Source organism: Oncorhynchus tshawytscha, linkage group LG15 (genome assembly GCF_018296145.1).
Source record: "Oncorhynchus tshawytscha isolate Ot180627B linkage group LG15, Otsh_v2.0, whole genome shotgun sequence".
NCBI classification, from domain to species: Eukaryota; Metazoa; Chordata; class Actinopteri; order Salmoniformes; family Salmonidae; genus Oncorhynchus; species Oncorhynchus tshawytscha.
Genome location: NC_056443.1, coordinates 39,811,145 through 39,820,712, shown reverse-complemented (window position 1 = coordinate 39,820,712; position 9,568 = coordinate 39,811,145). Strand labels below are relative to the sequence as shown.

Sequence of the window (9,568 nt, the reverse complement as noted above, 5' to 3'; positions counted from 1 at the left end):
GAGCTCAGAGAGAGACGTGGTGGAGCTCAGAGAGCTGGAGAGAAACGTGGTGGAGCTCAGAGAGCTGGAGAGAGACGTGGTGGAGCTCAGAGAGCCGGTGAGAGACGTGGTGGAGCTCAGAGAGCTGGAGAGAGACGTGGTGGAGCTCAGAGAGCTGGAGAGAGACGTGGTGGAGCTCAGAGAGAGACGTGGTGGAGCTCAGAGAGCTGGAGAGAGACGTGGTGGAGCTCAGAGAGCTGGAGAGAGACGTGGTGGAGCTCAGAGAGCTGGAGAGAGACGTGGTGGAGCTCAGAGAGCTGGAGAGAGACGTGGTGGAGCTCAGAGAGCTGGAGAGAGACGTGGTGGAGCTCAGAGCTGGAGAGAGACGTGGTGGAGCTCAGAGAGCTGGAGAGAGACGTGGTGGAGCTCAGAGAGCTGGTGAGAGACGTGGTGGAGCTCAGAGAGAGACGTGGTGGAGCTCAGAGAGAGACGTGGTGGAGCTCAGAGAGACGTGGTGGAGCTCAGAGAGCTGGAGAGAGACGTGGTGGAGCTCAGAGAGCTGGAGAGAGACGTGGTGGAGCTCAGAGAGCTGGAGAGAGACGTGGTGGAGCTCAGAGAGCTGGAGAGAGACGTGGTGGAGCTCAGAGAGCTGGAGAGAGACGTGGTGGAGCTCAGAGAGCTGGAGAGAGACGTGGTGGAGCTCAGAGAGCTGGAGAGAGACGTGGTGGAGCTCAGAGAGCTGGAGAGAGACATGGTGCAGCTCAGAGAGAGACATGGTGGAGCTCAGAGAGCTGGAGAGAGACATGGTGGAGCTCAGAGAGCTGGAGAGAGACATGGTGGAGCTGGAGAGAGACATGGTGGAGCTGGAGAGAGACATGATGGAGCTCAGGGAGAGACGTGGTGGATCTCAGGGAGAGATGTGGTGGAGCTCAGAGAGCTGGAGAGAGACATGCTGGAGCTCAGAGCTGGAGAGACACGTGGTGGAGCTCAGAGAGCTGGAGAGACATGGTGGAGCTCAGAGAGCTGGAGAGACATGGTGGAGCTCAGAGCTGGAGAGACATGGTGGAGCTCAGAGAGCTGGAGAGAGACATGGTGGAGCTCAGAGAGCTGGAGAGAGACATGGTGGAGCTCAGAGAGCTGGAGAGAGACATTGTGGAGCTCAGAGAGACATGGTGGAGCTCAGAGAGACATGGTGGAGCTCAGAGAGCTGGAGAGAGACATGGTGGAGCTCAGAGAGCTGGAGAGAGACATGGTGGAGCTCAGAGAGCTGGAGAGAGACATGGTGGAGCTCAGAGAGCTGGAGAGAGACATGGTGGAGCTGGAGAGAGACATGGTGGAGCTCAGAGAGTTGGAGAGAGACGTGGTGGAGCTCAGAGAGATGGAGAGAGACGTGGTGGAGCTCAGAGAGCTGGAGAGAGACGTGGTGGAGCTCAGAGAGCTGGAGAGAGACGTGGTGGAGCTCAGAGAGCTGGAGAGAGACGTGGTGGAGCTCAGAGAGCTGGAGAGAGACATGGTGGAGCTCAGAGAGCTGGAGAGAGACGTGGTGGAGCTCAGAGAGCTGGAGAGAGACATGGTGGAGCTCAGAGAGCTGGAGAGAGACATGGTGGAGCTGGAGAGAGACATGGTGGAGCTCAGGGAGCTGGAGAGAGACATGGTGGAGCTGGAGAGAGACATGGTGGAGCTCAGAGAGAGACATGGTGGAGCTCAGAGAGAGACATGGTGGAGCTCAGAGAGAGACATGGTGGAGCTCAGAGAGAGACATGGTGGAGCTCAGAGAGAGACGTGGTGGAGCTCAGAGAGAGACGTGGTGGAGCTCAGAGAGAGACATGGTGGAGCTCAGAGAGAGACGTGGTGGAGCTCAGAGAGAGACGTGGTGGAGCTCAGAGAGAGACGTGGTGGAGCTCAGAGAGCTGGAGAGAGACGTGGTGGAGCTCAGAGAGCTGGAGAGAGACATGGTGGAGCTCAGAGAGCTGGAGAGAGACATGGTGAATGAGTAGGTGTTTCCTAACTTTTGACTGGTACTTTGTGATCATACTTTCCATACCAATAAAGCCTTTTGAGTTGAAAAGAGAGAGAGAGGGAAACAGAGAGAGATGGAGAGAGAGGGAAACAGAGAGAGAGGGAAACAGAGAGAAAAGACAGATGGAGGGAGAAAGAGAGATGGAGAGAAAAATAGATTTTGTCAGTGAAAACAATGTACTGAGAAAATGTCAAATTGGCTTTTTACGAAATTACCATACGACAGACCATGTATTCACACTGCACACCCTAATTGACAAACAAACAAACCTAAACAAAGACAAAGTCTTGACTTGTTAATTTCAATAAAGCTTTTGACTCAATGTGGCATGAGGGTCTGCTATTCAAATTGATGGAAAGTGGTGTTGGGGGAAAAACATACAGCATTATAAAACCCATGTACACAAACAAGTGTGCAGTTAAAATTGGCAAAAAAAACACATTTCTTTCCACAGGGCCGTGGGGTGAGACAGGGTTGCAGCTTAAGCCCCACCCTCTTCATATATATCAACGAATTGGCGCGGGCACTAAAAAAGTCTGCAGCACCCGGCCTCACCCTACTAGAATCTGAAGTCAAATGTCTACTGATGATCTGGTGCTTCTGTCACCAACCAAGGAGGGCCTACAGCAGCACCTAGATCTTCTGCACAGATTCTGTCAGACCTGGGCCCTGACAGTAAACTCTAGTACCCTAGAGCACACAAAAAACTATACATACCTCGGCCTAAACATCAGCCCCACAGGTAACTTCCACAAAGCTGTGAACGATCTGAGAGACAAGGCAAGAAGGGCCTTCTGTGCCATCAAAAGGAACATAAAATTTGACATACTAACTAGGATCTGGCTAAAAATACTTGAATCAGTCATAGAGCCCATTGCCCTTTATGGTTGTGAGGTCTGGGGTCCGCTCACCAACCAAGACTTCACAAAATGGGACAAACACCAAATTGAGACTTCATGCAGAATTATGCAAAAACTATCCTCCGTGTACAACGTAGAACACCAAATAATGCAGAGCAGAATTAGTCTGATACCCGCTAATTATCACAATCCAAAAAAGAGCCGTTAAATTCTATAACCACCTAAAAGGAAGCGATTCCCAAACCTTCCATAACAAAGCCATCACCTACAGAGAGATGAACCTGGAGAAGAGTCCCCTAAGTTAGCTGGTCCTGGGGCTCTGTTCACAAACAGACCCCACAGAGCCCCAGGACAGCAACACAATTAGACCCAACCATATCATGAGAAAACAAAAAGATCATTACTTGACACATTGGAAAGAATTAACAAAAAACAGAGCAAACTAGAATGCTATTTGGCCCTACACAGAGAGTACACAGCGGCAGAATACCTGACCACTGTGACTGACCCAAAATTAAGGAAAGCCTTGACTATGTACAGACTCAGTGAGCATAGCCTTGCTATTGAGAAAGGCCGCCGTAGGCAGACATGGCTCTCAAGAGAAGACAGGCTATGTGCTCACTGCCCACAAAATGAGGTGGAAACTGAGCTGCACTTCCTAACCTCCTGCCCAATGTATGACCATATTAGAGAGACATATTTCCCTCAGATTACACAGATCCACAAAGAATTCGAAAACAAATCCAATTTTGAAAAACTCCCATATCTACTGGGTGAAATTCCACAGTGTGCCATCACAGCAGCAAGATTTGTGACCTGTTGCCACGAGAAAAGGGCAACCAGTGAAGAACAAACCCCATTGTAAATACACCCATATTTATGCTTATTTATTTGATCTTGTGTCCTTTAACCATTTGTACATTGTTAAAACACTGTATATATATATAATATGACATTTGTAATGTCTTTACTGTTTTGAAACTTCTGTATGTGTAATGTTTACTGTTAATTTTTGTTGTTTTTCACTTTATATATTCACTTTGTATGTTGTCTACCTCACTTGCTTTGGCAATGTTACACATGTTTCCCATGCCAATAAAGCCCTTGAATTGAATTGAATTGAGAGAGAGAGAGAGAGACAGAGAGAGAGACATAGACTTCTTGAAACTTCTGTATGTGTGATGTCTACTGTTAATATTTATTTATTTATTTCACTTTATATATTATCTACCTCACTTGCTTTGGCAAAGTTAACACATGTTTCCCATGCCAATAAAGCCCTTGAATTTAATTTAATTGAATTGAGAGAGAGAGAGAGACAGAGAGAGAGACCCAGAGAGAGAGCGAGAGAGCGAGAGACAGAGACAGAGAGAGACAGAGAGAGACAGAGAGAGACAGAGAGAGAGACAGAGAGAGAGACAGACACCGAGAGAGACAGAGACCGAGAGAGACAGAGACAGAGAGAGACAGAGAGAGAGAGAGACAGAGAGAGACAGAGACAGAGAGAGACAGAGAGAGACAGAGAGAGACAGAGAGAGACAGAGAGAGAGAGACAGAGACAGACACCAAGAGAGACAGAGACAGAGAGAGACGGAGACAGAGATAGACAGAGACAGAGACCGAGAGAGAGAGACAGAGACCGAGAGAGACAGAGAGAGACAGAGACCGAGAGAGACAGAGACAGAGAGAGACAGACACCGAGAGAGAGAGAGACAGAGACCGAGAGAGAGATGTCACTCCAGTGAAGTGAAAATAAGACGCCAGTCGCTGTTTATTTTAAGGCCACTTCATCTCCCGGGAGACCAGACAGTTAACAGCCCTATGAAGACATTCCCTTACAAGCTGTTAACTGGGTGGATCTGTTATTCTCCATCAGATAAGACCGCTCACACTACTAACGATAGCTACCAGTAACCTCTCTCTCCATCATTATGAGCGAGCCTAGTAACGTCTCCAACATCCCAGTCGGGGGCTGGAACATCACTAACCAGTTTGTCCAGCCGGTTTGGCTGCTCGCTCTCTGGACGGTAGCCTACAGTCTCGTGCTGTTTGTCTCGGTGAGCGGGAACGTCATCGTTGTCTGGATCATCCTTGCTCACAAACAGATGCGGACAGTGACAAACTACTTCCTGTTGAACCTGGCTCTCGCGGACACTTCCATGGCGGCCTTCAACTCGTTCGTGAACTTCGTTTACGCTGCGCACGGGGACTGGTACTTCGGGCTCGTCTACTGCAAGTTCCACAACTTCCTTCCTGTGACAGCGGTGTTTGCCAGCATCTACTCCATGGTGGCCATCGCCGTGGACCGGTGAGAAGGGTTCTGTTGTTGATGTACCTCACATAGATTCTGTTGTTGTTGTTGTTGTACCTCACATAGGTTCTGTTGTTGTTGTACCTCACATAGATTCTGTTGTTGTTGTTGTACCTCACATAGATTCTGTTGTTGTTGTTGTACCTCACATAGATTCTGTTGTTGTTGTACCTCACATAGATTCTGTTGTTGTACCTCACATAGATTATGTTGTTGTTGTACCTCACATAGGTTCTGTTGTTGTACCTCACATAGGTTCTGTTGTTGTTGTTGTTGTACCTCACATAGATTCTGTTGTTGTTGTTGTTGTACCTCACATAGGTTCTGTTGTTGTTGTACCTCACATAGATTCTGTTGTTGTTGTGCCTCACATAGATTCTGTTGTTGTTGTTGTTGTACCTCACATAGATTCTGTTGTTGTTGTACCTCACATAGATTCTGTTGTTGTTGTACCTCACATAGATTCTGTTGTTGTTGTTGTACCTCACATATGTTCTGTTGTTGTTGTTGTTGTACCTCACATAGATTCTGTTGTTGTTGTTCCTCACAGATTCTGTTGTTGTTGTTGTACCTCACATAGATTCTGTTGTTGTTGTACCTCACATAGATTCTGTTGTTGTTGTTGTTGTTGTTTGTACCTCACATAGATTATGTTGTTGTTGTTCCTCACATAGGTTATGTTGTTGTTGTTGTTGTACCTCACATAGATTCTGTTGTTGTTGTTGTACCTCCCATAGGTTCTGTTGTTGTTGTTGTTGTACCTCACATAGGTTCTGTTGTTGTTGTACCTCACATAGATTCTGTTGTTGTTGTTGTTGTACCTCACATAGATGCTGTTGTTGTTGTTGTACCTCACATAGATTCTGTTGTTGTTGTTGTTGTTGTACCTCACATAGATTATGTTGTTGTTGTACCTCACATAGGTTCTGTTGTTGTTGTACCTCACATAGGTTCTGTTGTTGTTGTTGTTGTACCTCACATAGATTCTGTTGTTGTTGTACCTCACATAGATTCTGTTGTTGTTGTACCTCACATAGATTCTGTTGTTGTTGTTGTACCTCACATAGGTTCTGTTGTTGTTGTTGTTGTACCTCACATAGGTTCTGTTGTTGTTGTACCTCACATAGGTTCTGTTGTTGTTGTACCTCACATAGGTTCTGTTGTTGTTGTTGTACCTCACATAGATTCTGTTGTTGTTGTACCTCACATAGGTTCTGTTGTTGTTGTACCTCACATAGGTTCTGTTGTTGTTGTTGTTGTACCTCACAGGTTCTGTTGTTGTTGTACCTCACAGGTTCTGTTGTTGTTGTTGTACCTCATATAGATTCTGTTGTTGTTGTTGTTGTACCTCACATAGATTCTGTTGTTGTTGTTGTACCTCACATAGATTCTGTTGTTGTTGTTGTACCTCACATAGATTCTGTTGTTGTTGTTGTACCTCACATAGATTCTGTTGTTGTTGTACCTCACATAGATTCTGTTGTTGTTGTTGTTGTACCTCACATAGATTCTGTTGTTGTTGTACCTCACATAGGTTCTGTTGTTGTTGTTGTACCTCACATATATTCTGTTGTTGTTGTTGTTGTACCTCACATAGATTCTGTTGTTGTTGTACCTCACATAGATTCTGTTGTTGTTGTACCTCACATAGATTCTGTTGTTGTTGTTGTTGTACCTCACATAGATTCTGTTGTTGTTGTTGTACCTCACATAGATTCTGTTGTTGTTGTTGTACCTCACATAGATTCTGTTGTTGTTGTTGTTGTACCTCACATAGATTTTGTAGTTGTTGTACCTCACATAGATTCTGTTGTTGTACCTCACATAGATTCTGTTGTTGTTGTTGTTGTACCTCACATAGATTCTGTTGTTGTTGTTGTTGTACCTCACATAGGTTCTGTTGTTGTTGTACCTCACATAGATTATGTTGTTGTTGTTGTACCTCACATAGATTATGTTGTTGTTGTTGTACCTCACATAGGTTCTGTTGTTGTTGTTGTTGTACCTCACATAGGTTCTGTTGTTGTTGTACCTCACATAGATTATGTTGTTGTTGTTGTACCTCACATAGGTTCTGTTGTTGTTGTTGTACCTCACATAGGTTCTGTTGTTGTTGTTGTTGTACCTCACATAGGTTCTGTTGTTGTTGTTGTACCTCACATAGATTCTGTTGTTGTACCTCACATAGGTTCTGTTGTTGTTGTACCTCACATAGGTTCTGTTGTTGTACCTCACATAGGTTCTGTTGTTGTTGTTGTACCTCACATAGATTCTGTTGTTGTTGTTGTACCTCACATAGGTTCTGTTGTTGTTGTACCTCACATAGGTTCTGTTGTTGTTGTACCTCACATAGATTCTGTTGTTGTTGTTGTTGTACCTCACATAGATTCTGTTGTTGTTGTTAGGTTCTGTTGTTGTTGTACCTCACATAGGTTCTGTTGTTGTTGTTGTTGTACATCACATAGATTCTGTTGTTGTTGTTGTACCTCACATAGGTTCTGTTGTTGTTGTACCTCACATAGAATCTGTTGTTGTTGTTGTTGTACCTCACATAGATTATGTTGTTGTTGTTGTTGTACCTCACATAGGTTCTGTTGTTGTACCTCACATAGGTTCTGTTGTTGTTGTTGTTGTACCTCACATAGATTCTGTTGTTGTTGTACCTCACATAGATTCTGTTGTTGTTGTACCTCACATAGATTCTGTTGTTGTTGTTGTTGTACCTCACAGATTCTGTTGTTGTTGTACCTCACATAGGTTCTGTTGTTGTACCTCACATAGGTTCTGTTGTTGTTGTTGTACCTCACATAGATTCTGTTGTTGTTGTTGTTGTACCTCACAGGTTCTGTTGTTGTTGTTGTACCTCACATAGGTTCTGTTGTTGTTGTTGTACCTCACATAGATTATGTTGTTGTTGTTGTACCTCACATAGATTCTGTTGTTGTTGTACCTCACATAGATTCTGTTGTTGTTGTACCTCACATAGATTCTGTTGTTGTTGTTGTTGTACGTCATATAGATTCTGTTGTTGTTGTACCTCACATAGGTTCTGTTGTTGTTGTACCTGATTCTGTTGTTGTACCTCACATAGATTCTGTTGTTGTTGTTGTTTTACCTCACATAGATTCTGTTGTTGTTGTACCTCACATAGATTCTGTTGTTGTTGTACCTCACATAGATTCTGTTGTTGTTGTTGTTGTTGTACGTCATATAGATTCTGTTGTTGTTGTACCTCACATAGGTTCTGTTGTTGTTGTTGTACCTCACATAGATTCTGTTGTTGTTGTTGTACCTCACATAGGTTCTGTTGTTGTTGTTGTACCTCACATAGATTCTGTTGTTGTTGTTGTTGTACCTCACATAGATTCTGTTGTTGTTGTACCTCACATAGGTTCTGTTGTTGTACCTCACATAGGTTCTGTTGTTGTACCTCACATAGGTTCTGTTGTTGTTGTAGCTCACATAGATTCTCTTGTTGTTGTTGTTGTACCTCACATAGATTCTGTTGTTGTTGTACCTCACATAGGTTCTGTTGTTGTTGTACCTCACATAGGTTCTGTTGTTGTTGTACCTCACATAGATTCTGTTGTTGTTGTTGTTGTACCTCACATAGGTTCTGTTGTTGTTGTACCTCACATAGATTCTGTTGTTGTTGTTGTTGTACCTCACATAGGTTCTGTTGTTGTTGTACCTCACATAGATTCTGTTGTTGTTGTACCTCACATAGGTTCTGTTGTTGTTGTACCTCACATAGGTTCTGTTGTTGTTGTTGTTGTACCTCACATAGATTATGTTGTTGTTGTTGTTGTACCTCACATAGATTCTGTTGTTGTTGTACCTCACATAGGTTCTGTTGTTGTACCTCACATAGATTCTGTTGTTGTTGTACCTCACATAGATTCTGTTGTTGTTGTTGTACCTCACATAGATTCTGTTGTTGTTGTACCTCACATAGATTCTGTTGTTGTTGTTGTTGTACCTCACAGATTCTGTTGTTGTTGTACCTCACATAGGTTCTGTTGTTGTTGTTGTTGTACCTCACATAGGTTCTGTTGTTGTTGTTGTTGTACCTCACATAGATTCTGTTGTTGTTGTTGTTGTACCTCACATAGATTCTGTTGTTGTTGTTGTTGTACCTCACATAGATTCTGTTGTTGTTGTTGTTGTACCTCACATAGATTCTGTTGTTGTTGTTGTACCTCACATAGATTCTGTTGTTGTTGTTGTACCTCACATAGATTCTGTTGTTGTTGTTGCACCTCACATAGATTCTCTTGTTGTTGTACCTCACATAGATTCTGTTGTTGTTGTACCTCACATAGGTTCTGTTGTTGTACCTCACATAGATTCTGTTGTTGTTGTACCTCACATAGATTCTGTTGTTGTTGTTGTACCTCA

General features: G+C 44.1%; 1 protein-coding gene across 1 annotated transcript in view; it reads left to right on the top strand.

Annotated features, from left to right (window-relative positions):
* The first annotated feature begins 4,490 nt into the window (after positions 1–4,490).
* LOC112240622 (neuromedin-K receptor-like) overlaps positions 4,491–9,568 on the top strand; it is a 36,859-nt gene continuing 31,781 nt past the window's right edge. The window contains exon 1 of the mRNA XM_042298585.1: positions 4,491–5,167. Within this exon, the coding sequence (XP_042154519.1) occupies positions 4,791–5,167 (377 nt within the window). The 5' untranslated portion in view covers positions 4,491–4,790. The remainder of the gene's footprint in view (positions 5,168–9,568) is intronic.